This window comes from Athene noctua, chromosome 17, assembly GCF_965140245.1.
Source record: "Athene noctua chromosome 17, bAthNoc1.hap1.1, whole genome shotgun sequence".
NCBI lineage: Eukaryota > Metazoa > Chordata > Aves > Strigiformes > Strigidae > Athene > Athene noctua.
In genome coordinates, this window is record NC_134053.1 from 14,608,074 (window position 1) to 14,623,178 (window position 15,105).

The 15,105-nt window shown below is 41.2% G+C and overlaps 1 protein-coding gene across 2 annotated transcripts in view; it reads left to right on the plus strand.

Annotated features, from left to right (window-relative positions):
- The first annotated feature begins 224 nt into the window (after window positions 1–224).
- Window positions 225–15,105, plus strand: part of FBXW8 (F-box and WD repeat domain containing 8) — a 51,550-nt gene continuing 36,669 nt past the window's right edge. The window contains exons 1-4 of one of the 2 annotated variants that reach the window (XM_074921285.1): window positions 225–540; window positions 3,200–3,304; window positions 10,082–10,246; window positions 10,846–10,934. In XM_074921285.1, coding sequence (XP_074777386.1) covers window positions 253–540; window positions 3,200–3,304; window positions 10,082–10,246; window positions 10,846–10,934 — 647 coding nt within the window. In that variant the 5' untranslated portion in view covers window positions 225–252. The remainder of the gene's footprint in view (window positions 541–3,199; window positions 3,305–10,081; window positions 10,247–10,845; window positions 10,935–15,105) is intronic. The other variant, XM_074921286.1, reaches the window with a different exon arrangement.

Consider the following 15,105-nt stretch of genomic DNA (forward strand, 5'->3'; position numbering starts at 1 on the left):
AGCTTTCTAAGGCTGGGCCGTGGCCGCTGTGCTCCCACCCCTCCATCCCGTCCCTCGTGTGCTCGAGGGGCGCGGGCGGCCCCAGCACCGACACCCGCCTCGGGCCCACAAAATGGCGGCCGGCGGCCCCTGTCGGCTGGGCCCGGCCCGCGCCGGCGGCGGTAGGAACCTTCGCGCGGCGGAACGCGCGGGCGCGGGGGCGGTTTCCGGGTCGGGCCGGCGGGAGCTTGGGCCGGGCCCGGCCCCGCCGCCATGGCCGGGGGCTCGGAGGAGCTGGAGCTGTTCCGCCGCCGCTGGCGGGAGGAGCTGGCGGGGAGCGCGAAGCGGCGGCGGCAGGAGGCGGCAGCGGAGCCGCCCGCGGCGGAGCCCGAGAGCCGTCACAGCGCGGAGCCGGGCTACCTGGCGCTGGCCCGCGGCCTGCTGGACGGCGGCGCCCCGCCCGCCCCGGCCCGCCGCAGCCCGTCGCCCGCCCGCCCCGCCGAGGAGCCCGCGGGGGACGGAGGCGGCGACGACCTGCTGGGGCAGCTCATCCGGGACCTGGTAGGGCCGCGCGGGCCCGGGGCTGCGCTCGGCTGGCGCCCGCCTGTGGCGGCCCCGGCGCTCTGCCGCGGGGTAGCGACCGGGGCAAGGCGCGGGGAGGGGGCGCGGAAGTTTAGGGTTGGGGCTGGGCCCGGGAAGGGCCCGGCTGTGCCGCGTCTCGGACGGGGCGGGAGAGGGGGACGCGGAGTTTTGGGTTCCTGTGAGCCTGTACATAACCGCCGTTTCTGCACGTGTTTCGTCTTACGAGGTTTTAACCCTCTAAAGTCTACTTTATTTCTTATGAAGTGGTGGGGTTTTTTTCTCTTAGAAAAGATTTTGTTGCTTATTCAGAGTGTTTGATGCAGGTGCATTAATTAAGGATATCCTGCCTGGTGACAGAGCAGAGTAGTAAGAAAACAAGTATTAATTCTTTATTTAAAGGAGTTAATTTGGAAATAGCCTTAAATACAGTTCTGAACCAGATAAAAGTTATTTTGGTAAATCCTCTAAATGCAATAGAGATTTTATTTACAGTGTAGGAAAACTAGGGGGGAAACCCATTTTCTTGCTTCTCACTAACCTAACTGTGACTAATTACTCCTTGCTTAAAAAAATTAAAAGGAACAGATTAAATTTCTGTCTGCAAGGCACAAATTAATCCATTTACAGAATTAGTGCTCCATTAGCACACAGGAGCCCAAATCTGTCTCGGAGGGGATGGTAGTATTTGAGTTTTGGATTCATTCCAGTAGACTTTTAGACAGACTGGTGCTGACTTAACATTCCTGCTTCCTTTGCAGCGGTGAGCACTGTGCTAAAGACGAGCTGTGTGTATTTTGGGGATGTAGGAGGGGAAGACCTTGATCTGTCTCTAATGCTAAAATAGCATTAGAACAGAATTAGTATGAGCTGCTGCTTGTGCTTTGTCACATGCTCGTGCTTACAATTTGATGATAAATACCCGTGCAGGTTAGTTTAAAAAAAAAATAGCTTTTTTTTCTTTTCCCCCTTTTTCACGAGGGAGCTGTTGGTCTTGACTGTTGTGTCTCTACCAGTCTGTCCTGGTGATACCTTTGGATACATGCAAACTGACCAGGTTCCGCTGGTTGGATGCGAGTCAACTCCAATTTGGAAGCAATATATTCATAGTGGTGCTGTGCCTGAGCTCATAAGCCTAGAGCTAATAAACCTTGCCGAATGGCTCATCTTATTTGTTTGGGCAGCGTGTTGCTCTAAAATGGTTATGCGGCTCCTGGATCCGAGCTGGTTCACATCTGGCCAGTTTGGGATCTGTCTGCATGTGGCCATGGAGATGTGCTCTCAGAGCTCCTTTTTATATTTTTCTTTGGTGTCCCCTTTGGAAATGGATGCAATTTAAATCATATGAAAACAAACAATCTTCTTGCAAATCCACAGCAGGGAGTGGAGCCAGGGGTCCTCATGCAGAGGGAAAAGAAAAGGAGCTGTTTGTGCAGGAGAATTGTGGATAAGGAGGGAGGGGAGCAAGAAGTTTGGATACACATCCTAGTTTAAGTAACTTCAGAAAGAGTGTGATGTTCCAGTGTTTATAAACTGGTGCTGTTTTGCTGGAAAGACCTAATGGGACCACATTGCCTGTATTTTCCTGTCTAAACATTTCTCTAGTGTAGAATACCTTTTGCATGAAAAACTTCCATACAACCATATTATACAATGGTTTTCTTGTGCAACTGTACTTTAAATAAACCCAGCATTGCCTGTTTTGGTTACTTCATTGGTACTGCAAAGGGTCCAGGCTTAAACGAGCAGGGAGTAATTGTAGAAGAGACCTACAGAGTAACAAAGGTATTGGGGCTAGAGAAGTGCTAAGGGGCAGGACTTCAAAATGGGTGACATAGAAATGGTCAGAATGGGCAGATTTTGCTCGCTCTGTTAGATAGTATTAAAAAATTTTGAAATATCTGGATGGAAATGAGGGAGAGGACAAATGTTGATGCCATAACTGCAGGAAGAAGATTAAATAATTATGTAGTTAAACAAAAAACATCTAGGAAAAATGCATGTGCTGCATTTAGCTGTTTGATTAAAATGATGGATCCTTTGGTTTGAAGATTTATTTTTTTTTTGAGATAATTAATCAGTTAAAGCAGCAAATCTTTCAGCACATTACATATCAAAAAGACATTTATATGTTGTTAATGAAAGACAGAAACAAACTGTAACATCATCTCCATTCAGTTTTATATCAAAATATTTGTTCATTTTCCATCATCTGTGTTTGAAATATTGTAAGTGACATTAATGACGGGCATATGTCTCTAAAGTGCTTACTTGTCTGGCCTTTTTGACGCTGAAACCTTAAACAAACTTTTTCACTGGTACCTGTGACTTTCCTTTCTTTGCCATCTGACTACAGATAAGCCTTATAGTTCTCCTAAATTTGCTTTTTAGCTCCACTTAGCCCTGTAATGTTCTTAACCTGTCATGACTCAACCAAGAGTGGCTCGGGGACCTTCATGCCAGTGTGGTCTATCTGATGTTGTGCCGTTACTGGAAGGAGAGCCAGAATGACTTCTGCCTTTTTTATGGAACTGTGATGACTCTGAGAATACAGTCTCCTCTCTTCATACTGTGGTACTTTCTGCTACTATCTAGCTGTAAATTAAAGAAGCCTAACAATTTTTTTTTTTTTTTTTTTCAGAATGAAATAAATGAGGTTCCTTTCTTTGATATCCAGCTGCCTTATGAACTGGCACTGAAGATATTTCAGTACCTGGGCAAGACTGAACTGGGAAGGTGTGCTCAAGTAAGTGCTGCTGACAGAGTGCTTCTCTGATTGATACCATGTAAAATTAGCAGAAATATTCAAGAAACAGCCAGGCACGTTGCTGTAGGGGAGATGTGTGGCAGACCTAGTAGCTCAGCTTGTTGTGCTTTTACTTATTGGAAATACTTCCAAAGCTGAATAATGAATAAATAATGGTAAATGAGCTGGATTTATAGTTTGCAGTTGAGTAGAATTAAATAAAATGTTTGTGGCTTGGACAAAACCAAAGCCTTAAAATTTAAAGTAAATACTTGGAAGGATCTTTTGATTTGAGTGAATGTATTTAGAAACAAGTGAGTGTCTTGCTGCAATATTTAGAACTCCTCACTTTGCAGTGCTAAGGGCATGGTAACAAAGCTGTTCCTCCCACTTTTCAGTGTGTGACTTGAACCATAGAAATTGGAGTAGTAACTTTTTGTTTGTAGTAATTTCATGTGAGGCTAAATTCTTAAGTTACAGTGATTTCCTCACTCCCTGCTCTGCAAGGGGTTTATGTTTTTCTTCGATGATACTTTAAGATAATGCTTTTGCCAGTCTGTAGTCAGACATGGTCCATAATTTATGTGTAGCTGTAAACTGTCTGTCTTTTCAAGTAGCTTTACTAACTTAAACACTCTCACAGACTTGACAATACTTAGGATTGTTCAGCCCAGCTATTAAGCCTCTTTATCTCCTTTCTTCACACACTGAATGATGAACTTTCTCTCTGAATGAGTCTTAAAAACAAACTTAATTGGCAAGTGCTGATTACAGTGTGAAATAGAGTAGAATGTTGTGGATATTCATTGACAACTTCTCCCATGCTGACTATTTAGTGTTTCATGCTGGTGTTGATTGAACACAAGTCTAAAGCACATCTTGCAACTCCACAAAAATCCAACCAGAAGCATTTTTTGTGTTCTGCTTGAACCATGCCCTGGACTGTTTGTAAGAGAAAGAACTAACATGTACAATTTGAAAAGTGATGGACAGGTTATGGCTTTGTTGTGGAAGATAAACTAGGCACAAGTATTACCCAGATGGCACATGCATTTAAATGATATTGGGCTTTTAATGTTCAGTATGAGTAAGTCATAGTGTTAAATAGCTACAGGTGGTTATTGCTTAAATCCTTGACTTGCTAATGCCTTTTAGGAACAGGGACTTCTAGAAGAAAAATAATTCCTCTTTCAGAGCTTCTGTTGCAGAGGAAAAAAATTCTCCAGGATTATTTTTTTGGTGCTGTCCAAGAGTCTGTGAAGCTTTCAGATATACTCAAGTTTCTGTCATTTGAGGTAGAGATACGCGATCAGTAAAGGCTGCATCCCATGACATAGAACAGGGTTGCATTTTTGAAGTGGATTGCTTCAGGGTTATTCTTTATCTCTCTTGCTCTCTCCCTCTTTCTTTTTTTTTTTTTTTTTCCCTTTGGCATGATCAGTTTACCTCATGGCATAGTAAAAAGATTGGCTGATGAAGGTCTGCTGCTTCTCTCTGTGCATGGGTTGCACTTGATTTCTGTCTTGCTCGCTTTGGTTTTTAACTTGAACCTGTTCTCATAAGATGTGTTTTAACACTGAGAAAATTTTCCACATTTCTCATTCGCCTTCTCAGACTGAGTCAGTTGGTCCTACATGGCAGCTGACAGGTAGCTGAGCAAATGCCCAGTGTTTTACAAGGCTTTCAGAGTGAGATGAATATCCAATGCTTTTAGTGCAGAGCTGGCTTCTTTTTAAGTGTTCAAATAAAAAGCAAAGCAATAAAAATAAATACCATTTTCATTTTTCTCTTGGTGATTGTGTTTTTGAAGGGGGGGAAGCCCTCTTCTGTTAAATGGAAAGCCCTGCTGCTTTACAGTGTTACCGTAGAAAGGTTTTGTTGTGTTTTTTTTTTTATTAAGGCACCTTGGGATTTTAGTGAAATCGGGCCAGTTAGTGGAATTGGCATCATGAACTATGTGAGTGCCTTTGGAGAAAACCTGTTTGCTTAGTTCTTCATGCCAAATTGGTAACCGACTAACAGTAAAGTAGCCTGACTGCGGAGCCTCTTTGAGATTTAATCACACCACAGACTGCTCCGGAGAACTTTAATTTCACCCTGATATTTCACCCTCCCCCTCTTCCCCACAGCTTTTCTTTGATTTTTGGAATTAGTACTATAAAACACACACTATCTGTATGGCACTTGAAATACAACAGCCATGTGCAGCATGTAAATTAATGGTGTCATCAGTTCTTGAGCTCTGGTGGGTTTGCAGTAGTTGTGTGATATTCAGTAGCATCCAGCAGAGACCAGTCCCTGCTGATACCCAATGCTTATAATTCAAGGAGAAAGGTATCCAGGACTTAATGTGTCCACAGAACAGTCCAGAGTAATGGCAAAATTTTCCCTCTGCTTTATGCCAGACCTTTGAGCACCTTTTGATTATGTTCTGACCACTGAAAGAAATATCTATGTTATAAGCAACTCTTGTGACTTCTGTGATGAGCGGGTTTGAGCACAGGCAGTCCTTCCTCCTGGTCTGATGTAGAGGAAAAAGAAGAATAGTCACTTGGGGCACCACAAGTATGACAAGTTGAAATACATCAGAAGTTCTTGTGTCCTTTGGGACTGATACTGCAGATACCCACAGTTAACTCCACTTGTGACCTGAGGATCTGGCCTTTAAACTGTCAACTTTGTGATAAGGTGATGCGTCTCATACATGAACTTTTCTGTATACTTACAGTTGTTACTGTTTCCTAGTAAATACCAGAGACTGCATAAATTGCATTTTGTGGTGTGAAATACTTCTCCACAGTATGTACTGAATTTTGGCAATGCTAAGGCAGTTTTATTTCTGAACGGATCAGTGGGAAATTGCCTTGAACTGTTAGTATTTTCATCTGGGAGATTGTTTAGAAATGTTTACCAACACAACAATTGCATATGTATCTAGGACAAGGGAGACTGTTTCTAGGAATTTAAGAATGAATTGACTTGCATAAATCAAGAATTTCAGATGCTTGTCTCTAGAGCTTCTGGAATTGACAAACTGTTAGGCTTTCAGTGTTTATACATTTAAAAAAAGAATCTCGTATATTTATTGAGCGTACTTTTGCATCAAGGTTGCATATGGGTAAAAGTAATTGTCCACCCTCCTCATAGTTCAGATAGACAGCGGAGAAATGAGTGGATAAGGATATCCTGGGCTCAGGATGAGGCTTAAAATAACGTTATGGCTGTGAATTGAAAAGATGAGCAGCTTCCACCTGGTGTGGCTTCCATCTGAATGGCTTTGGATTAAATACTGTTTGGCGCTACATATTGTACTGAGTTGAAAGTCCAGATATTTCTAATTGAGGGCCCTGGCTTCAGTAAGTGAACCTTGACTATGTCTTTGTGTGTCTAGGGAAGAAAATAAACCTAATGAAACAAAGACAGTTATCAGATGGAGAGGGATGAATAAACCTTCATTAGGATTTGAGCCAGTTGATTTAGATGGGATTAGAAGAAATTTAGGATTTGATGGAAGAGGTGGGGATTTTTTTTTTGGAAAAAAAAATCCTCCAAAGGCAAAACCAAATATCAAAACCTGTATCTGTGAAAGCCTTTGAAGTCCTTCAGAATGTTATTATTTGCTGAACTCTAAGGTATAGAACTGTTCCTTTGTGGGGCTTGGGGAAATCAAAGTTTCTTTGCTACAGTTGAGAACTTTTACTGTAGTAAAAAGATAATAAGAACACTAAAGACAAAATTAAATTGGTGGCTCTATAGAAACAACTCAGATGTTGTCATTGATAATTGTTGGAATTTCTACATAGTGTAGATTTGGAAATAATTACGTTTGTAGTTTTAATAAGAGCTTTGCATGTCTCAGCTACTCTCCAACAAGCAGAATGTATGGGTGTGTATAAATGAAGCTATAATGCTCTGACTTTAGGGGCCTCACCTGAAACTCTAAGTCAAGCAGATCTAATAAAGTTGACTTCAAGCCAATGGCTGGTTTTAATGCGGCAGCTCACAGTGGTGCTGTAAAGTGAAATGCTTGAGACTCTTTTATTAGAGATTTCTTGCAGCTGAGGCTCGCTCAGTGGGGCTTTTACAAGGGATTGTCATGCCAGTTTTGGTGCATTAAGAAAAGGCTGCATTAGGGACCCTTTGGAAATTCATGCTTGTAAAGCAGCAGGATTCGATGTAATTTGATTTAAAAAAATCATAATAGGATAGGATCTTTATTCTCCTTGAATGTTTGTTCCTGAAAGTTGAAAACGCAGTCTAAATTTTATGTAGTGTGTCCCCCCCCCCTTTTTTTTTTTACTGCCTATAAAATGCTTTTAAGACCTTGAAACTAGAAAGGTCTGTACAACATTGTCTATTTTGGCAAACTCCAAAGGTGTGGGGGTTTTGTGTGTGGTTTGTTTTTTGCTTTTTTTTTAAAGCAAGGCAAAAGTTGGTGTAGTTTGGCTTTGTTTACTTCTGCTTGTGCATTAGCCTGTCCCCTCAGTGTCAGCAGAAACGTGCTGTGGTTAGGGGTGGGGGGCAGAGCTGCCATTACTGTTGACCGGGCTTGGCCGGGGTGCTCAACTCCTGCAGAACAGCTGCTTTTTTTATGTGTCAGCAAAAAGCTGTGTGGGGTTTTTTTCCTTTGAGCAATAATATGTGGATTTATATTACTTTAGAATCAAATTGAGAGCAAATTCACCACTAAACTGTAATGGTTTGAAATTTGGATTGCTTTTCTTTGTTTTTGAACTTCCTGAGTGTGTCCTTGTAGGGACAGGAGCATTCAGCACTGTTGATTGGTTTGTTTGGGTTTTTTTTTACAGAACCATGTATAATGCTAGAGAAGACTCAGTGCTGTTTGTCATTTGTAAGGCATTATAATTGCCCTATCCAGGTTGTTTTCTTTGTCTGACGAGGGAAGGCGTTTGTATGTCTGCTAGTTTGAATTGAGGTCTTTTGGTGAATAACTAGAATATTAGCTCTGCTGGACTTGGATATTCCTGTTTGAGAGCTGTGCTTGTATGTAGGTATCAAATCTTACAAGCATATGTAACTTACTCAGTCCACCCCCCCCTTTTTTTCTCTCATATTAAACTTTTTTTTTCCCCTTGGAGGAAACAGGTTGTGAGATGTCCTATGATGCAATTCTTGATTTCCTGCTGGGACGTTGGTTTTTGAGAGCAGTAATGATACATGTGTGTCTTTACAGGAAGACCAACAGGCAGCACAGTGTAAACACAATGGCTAGTAGCTTCAGAAAGTGTTCAAGGGGAGATCTAGGCTGTGCATTGGAGAGCATGCTGGCCCACTGTTTGGGGACTATATAGCATGCAAGAAGGTTTGGGACCATGCGTGTAAGATGGTTTTGCATGCCCAAGGGGATGTGTAAGACACAAGGGTCATGTTGATGGGTGCTTTCTGGACCTTCGCTGCTTTCTCCCTGCACTGCTGTGGGTGTTTTGATGGGGCTGATCTTGGCCTGATGCTGCATTAATACAGCAGGCTAAGGGATGCTCTTCCAAGTCATCACATGTAAAATTTTTACAGATCGTGTTACAAACTTGGAGATGACTTGAATTATTGAAGGGGTTGTGTGTGTTGTTTTCCTAACCCCTCTGTAAGTCTCACTGCACACTTCGTTGCTCCAGTGGCTTGTGTTCAGCATGAACGTCTTGCAAATCTGTACCAGCCAAAAGGATCTCATGCTTTCAGTATTCCTCATGATACATAATTTTGTGAAGCTATACTTTGTATTTGAAAGCTGTGGTTTTAAGAAGTCTGAAGCAAGGTGTGTGTGGTAATGACAAAATACAAAGGAGATTAATCTTACAAAGTGGAGAACGAGTAATCGTTCATCTTACAACATGGCACAGGGAGATGAATCTGTGTGTAAATGTGGGACAAATGGCAAGTAAACATGAAGAGATGGTCCTGTGAGAGTTTGTAGCAGTGGGAGACCTAGACTCTTGGTATAAGCTTGGGACTGAAATGGATGTTAGATGCTTAATTGTAAGTTGCAAAAAATGACGTCAGTCTGAGAACATTTTTTTAATCTTTTGGAAACAGCATACAATTGATTGCTGCTTTCACTGGTAGCAGTTTTCATTGGTTACATCTGGTTTTTTTAAATTAAGAATTACAGAGAACAAATGCTACTTAAATTGGCTCTTACCTCTTGAATCTTTAATTCTAAGCCCACAATTGATTATGATGAAGCTGTTCTCTCTGAAATGGACAGCAACTTGAGGCTACTTGAAAAACTTAATAATTCATTCCTATTTATGCCTACTGTAATACAATAGGTTATAAATGACTCATGTCATACACCTAATCAGGCATTGTCAGTAGAACTTTAGAGATATGGTGGTGTGATCTGAGAGGTTTTCTTAGCTACAAATATGAAAATAAATCCATATTTTTTCTCTAAATGTACAATGCTGTCTTAATTGTTTTCTTGCTTCTCCTCCCTTCAAAATTTTCTAATACCCTGATGTTTCAGGTTGACAGTGTGGCCAGTAAACACTGTTGTCCATGTTGCATGGAGTTTTAATGGAGTAGAAACTCAGTTATTTTCAAAAGAATCCACAGAAAAGAAGCATTTTGTTAAAGGACTGGGTTTATTATACTCTCAGTAGTATAAAGTGTGAACAAATGCGTTTGTTTAGATAAGAATTTAGTCTCAGTGCAGGCAATATATTGATTTATGTGCATATATTTCAGCTGTTATTTAAATCATTTTATGAGAAGTCTAATTTTTACTTTATGCTGTGTATAAAAAAAATTGATTTCTAGGTCAGCCGGACATGGAAATTACTTGCAGAAGATGAAGTGTTGTGGTACCGGTTGTGCCAACAGGAAGGATACCTATTAGATACAAGCATCTCTGATCGTTCCTGTTGGAAGCTCGCCCTCAAAAACTGCCGTGCCAGAGAGCGCACTTTGAAAACCAACTGGAAGGTAAAAGGGAATTTCTTTAATGGGATCCGGATGCTGTAGAAAAATGGGAATCTGGTTCAAGGAAGTGGTAGTGAAAAGTTGGTCTTTTGTATTGCAGCTTCTTTTTGCCTGTTAAAGGGGGAAAGCTGCTGAAGGATTTATGAGACCTAGCCCTAGCTGTAATACCTTTTTTTTTCCCCAGTGACTGGTTACTTTTGGGAGTGAGTCTTTCTGTCTGCTATACTACTCCACTGGCTTTGGTGAAAGAGAGATATTTATGCTTCAGCCATCCTTTCATAATGAGAATCAGCCTTGAAGATGAAGGCTCCATCCCCTGCTCACTACATACCCTGGCTAAAAGAAAACTGTAATATTGTTGTTGTGGTAGTTGTTTCTCTACCTAAAGATTATGAATGATAATGAAGAGTGAGAGCTTCTTTCTTTTCATTTCTGTCTGTAAAAAATTCCAGTCAGCAAGCATAAAATAGATGTCTTCTCTCTCAGCTGCACTGCAACTTGTCAGCAGCAATAGCAAAGCTCGGAGTTTCCACGAGGCAGCAAATTAATTTGGTTGATGAATGTATTGCAATACTAACACCATGTCTTGTCTTTCTGTGCAGAACCGTATCGGTGGTGTGAGCCAGCTGCAATATGAGCTGGGAAAAATTCTTTGTGATGTACATTCTTGCGATGGAGTTGTTATTGCTGGGTGAGTATGAGGTTGTGTAATGCTCACTTAATCTTCACTGTTTGAAATCTCATGTACTGCTTTTTAACAAATTCAAAAGAAGCACCTGTTTGAGGCAACGTGAATGGATTTTTATGACCGCTGTTCCTTTATGGGTGAGGTAGATTGTCCTTAAAATGACTGATAATCATGGTTATCTACAAGTCATTTCAGCAGTGCAGATTTTTATTGTGCTATTCAAAAAGCTATCTCATGTACATGTACTCCCTGTAATGACTATAGTACTTTCTCATGAACTGTATCTATTGTTTTGCGGTGGAAGCACCCAGAATGTATTCAGTATTGAACGCATCTACTGAAAAATGATCTTTTTATTATTTTTTTTCCATAAAAATCTCTTAATCACCAGGATATTTTTGTGTGCTGTGGCAATATGCTGAAATACTTTTGAATGCTCTTGGGCAACTGAGAGCAGAAATCTAAACTAGCAGACGGCAGGAGCGAGAGTCGTAATTTAGTATTAGATTCATTTGGTTTTGTGTTTTATTAGCTGCACTTTCACTTGTTTTACTCCTGCATTTGGAGGTCTCACTTTCTATTCTCTCTGCCATCCTATTCACTGACTATTGGTTTTCTTCCTGTGCTTTTCATGCAGTGTTTTTGCTGCTGTTACTGGTTGCGTTACAGAAATGAACATGCTTCTACGGAAGAGCTGTGTAGTCTGTGACCTCTAGAGGGACAATGTCACACAGCAGTTCATCTAAACAGTGGCCATAGAAAGAGACTTTAAGAATTTGTGTACCTGGGGTACCACAGGTCTTACTGACTCGTGCCTGATGTTGAGACTTCCTCGAGCCACCAATAAGACACGGCAGCTCCTGCCTGCTGTGGTCTGCAGCTGGGATCCAGCTCTGCAGTTAGCAGCCCAACTCCTTTTGTGCCCTTCAGCTTGGGCAGTTGTTCCCTGGCCTTGGCTAGGGATCTGCACTACTGTATCCGTTCCACTGTCTCTAATGAAACCTCCTGTACTTTTTTGGGAGCCAGAAACCCCAGTTGTCTCCATGCTGCTGCCAAAACCTCCAGCTCTTCTTTTTCTTCATTTTCTCCATTCTGTTTATATCCAAACATGCAATATATAGAAGGTAGGCAGAATAAATTAAATTTCTGAAGAAATAATCAACAAAGGCTATTAATCCTACATATTAAACTCAAAAAGTCCATATTTTACCTTGATTTTAGCTTCTATTACAGAAGTTGGGTTTATGAACAATTTTCATATTGATTCCACAGTTCCTCCAGTATCTCTTGATTATTGTGGTGAGTTTGCATCAGTTGGCATGGTGAAGAGAGGTGTTGCCATTAAATAATTTAGGTTCCTAAAAGGTTCATGAAAATAGGTGAGCAGGTAAGAGACCACTGAGGGAAAAACTGCACATGTGTATCCATTAGGATAAGCAACGTTCACTCAGATTACTTTTCAGTAATTTGCCTTCTCTGAGAAAATTAATTTTAGTAATGAAGTATCTTTTTATGAAGCTATGAGCATATATTTGATGAAACAACATGGGGAAATCAGAGTTCAGCTCTTTGACTCTGCTGGTTAGTAAGTAAAATGTTTAGAGTATTAGAACACAAAAGTTACATTACTTCCTTTGCTGTTTACTACTTGCCCTTCATTCTGTTTGGGTAGCTTGAGGTCTCTGAAAGCATCTTTTAAATTGCTGCAAGTAGAAAACTATTCTGTGAATCTTGCCCAAAAGAAGACAAATTTGTTCTGCCAGTGATGATTGAAGTCTGCAAGACAGTAGCACACTGTTGCACCTCCCAATAATATCTCATGGTAACTATCAAACAAGACAGACTTAAAGTTATAAATTTATTAGCAAAAGAAAAGTCATCATATAAAACCTTCAAAGACATTAGCAAATTGTGCAGGGAAATACTTTGTTTGTTATGTGCATTTGGTAAGTATTTAGGATAGGTAGATTGAGGAATTTATTGGGCTTTTGTTGTTTGGTGGTGTTTCTTTCTAAATCCAAAAAATAACCCTCCCCTTTCTCTTCTAGCTTATAGTATTGTACTTAATGGCTTTCAAATTTGTCATAAAAGTGTAATGAATCTGGTGATCAATAGCTAGCTGTTGCATTCTTTCAGTAGTGCAGAAGTAATTTAATAGCTGAGGTTAACAGAAGTCAATTTTCTTCTCAGTATAAATATCAATTATCTGTTATATTTAATGATTATATCTCCAGTTTTCAAACACTTATGTTCTTAGCTTTACATGTGAATAATCATAGATTACAGTGAGACTTGGATGTGCATAAAGCTAAACTGATGTGTGACTTTGCAAGACTTGAAGTTGGTGATGATCATAAGGCTAATTTTGTGGGTGGAATTTCCTAGGGTGTTTCTAAGCAGTAGCTTGTGGCATCGTTTACCTTTCTTCTACAGTCAGGTTGCTGCACTGGAGAAAAACGGGGCCACTCAGTTTTTAGCAGGTTTTTTGATGTTTGCCTTTGGGGAGCAGCTGCAACACTCTGGCTCAGCTCGGTCAGGCCAGCCAGGCATTACACTCGTCTTTAGAGCTGGAAACTGTGGCAGTGTATAGCAGCTGCTCCCTGGTTTCAGGACATTCAGCTCAGGATCTTGGGAGATCAGTAAATGGTTATGAAAATTGAAAAAGGTGTGGAGAGAGAGGCTCTCCAGCAGAAATGCTGGGACTGTTGTGTATTTGGAGTCTTGGAGCAAGCCTGGGAGCAATCTTACTTGATTTGATTCTGGGTTGTGATAGATCTGATCTTGAGTTCTTCACTATACTGCTTCAAACTCTGCTGGAAAGTGGAATAATTTTTATTTCAGTTGCTGTAGAGCTTTTTTTTTAAATCTTTCTGAAAGCGAATTTGTACAGGTTGTGGGCAGAGTGACTAAGCCAGCAGCTACCAGTGTGATACATAGAGGCATAGTTTGCCTGAACCTGTTCAGGAGCAGATCTCTTTGTTAACTTTGTGTAAGGAGACAAAGATAAACTATACCTCTCCCTTAGAGAAATGCACCTATTTCATGCACTCTCCTCTATTTTCTCCACACTGCTGCCAAAGCTCAAGCCAGAAGATGGCAGAATATCAAGGATTGATTAAGTGCAACCTGAGCTGCGAGTTGAAGGTGGCTGCTAGCAGCTCCTCTTTCTCAGAGCGCCTTGCATTTACTGGCTGACATCAGATAATTCAATCTGGCCTGCATGCAGAGCATCTTGTGTTTATCATTAAAATTTCATCCCAGCGGTTACGATGCTTGTTTTCTGGGTCAGACCTTGAATCCCTTTTCATTTGAGACAGCGGTGTTTGTGGTTACCTCACTCCCAATCAATGTTGTATTCACCAGCCTTTCTACAGTTACATGTCTCAAAGGATCTTCTTTAAAGAGATGTTGTCCTCCCCCCTCTCCATATTCAATTCAAATGTAGTTTCATCTTTTAAGTCAGAGTTTACTTAAAACAATTATATGTCTTCTCGCTTGGCTTTTATAAATTACTACTGGTGATTAGGTTCACTGTACCTAATGCTGTTGTATGTTTGGTTTCAGTACAGAATGCCTGGATTTCTTCACCTTCTGTTAATAAAATCTTGCTCTTTTTTTAAAGCAAGCGCATGTTCAGACACTAAAGCTGCTACTTTTTTTTCCTTGGCAGTGTTGACAGCCACACTGATGGGCATTTGTAGTCAGAGGTTAGGTCTTCCTGGAGATACCTATCTCAGAGCATGCATCTGGTCCTTGTTTGAACTGTGTTGTCATTACACGATGGATCCTGTGGTGTAACATGTCCATAGTATGCTGTGAGACTGACAGCTGTCTGACTGGCTCTGTGTGAAATACTCATGCATGGCTGTCCTTGAACTGTTTGGTAAGCTTGCCCTGTGTTGGTGGCAGTCACCTTGCTTCACAACACACCCTGTAAAACCACACCAAGTCTGCTGTGAGTCAGGGTGATATTTTATTGTGCATTGTGTTAACTTCTTTGTGCTTGCGAGAAGGGCACTGTCGCTTTACTGCTGCTCTTTGTAGCTCTGAAAGCTTCCCAGATGAAAATAAACAGAAGAGATCCAGGCTCAGACCACCCTTCCAAAGATTCAAATATAAAGGTATCTGCTTTTTCTTTCTCCGGTTTTTGTTGACTGAAGAAAGAGTGGTAGAC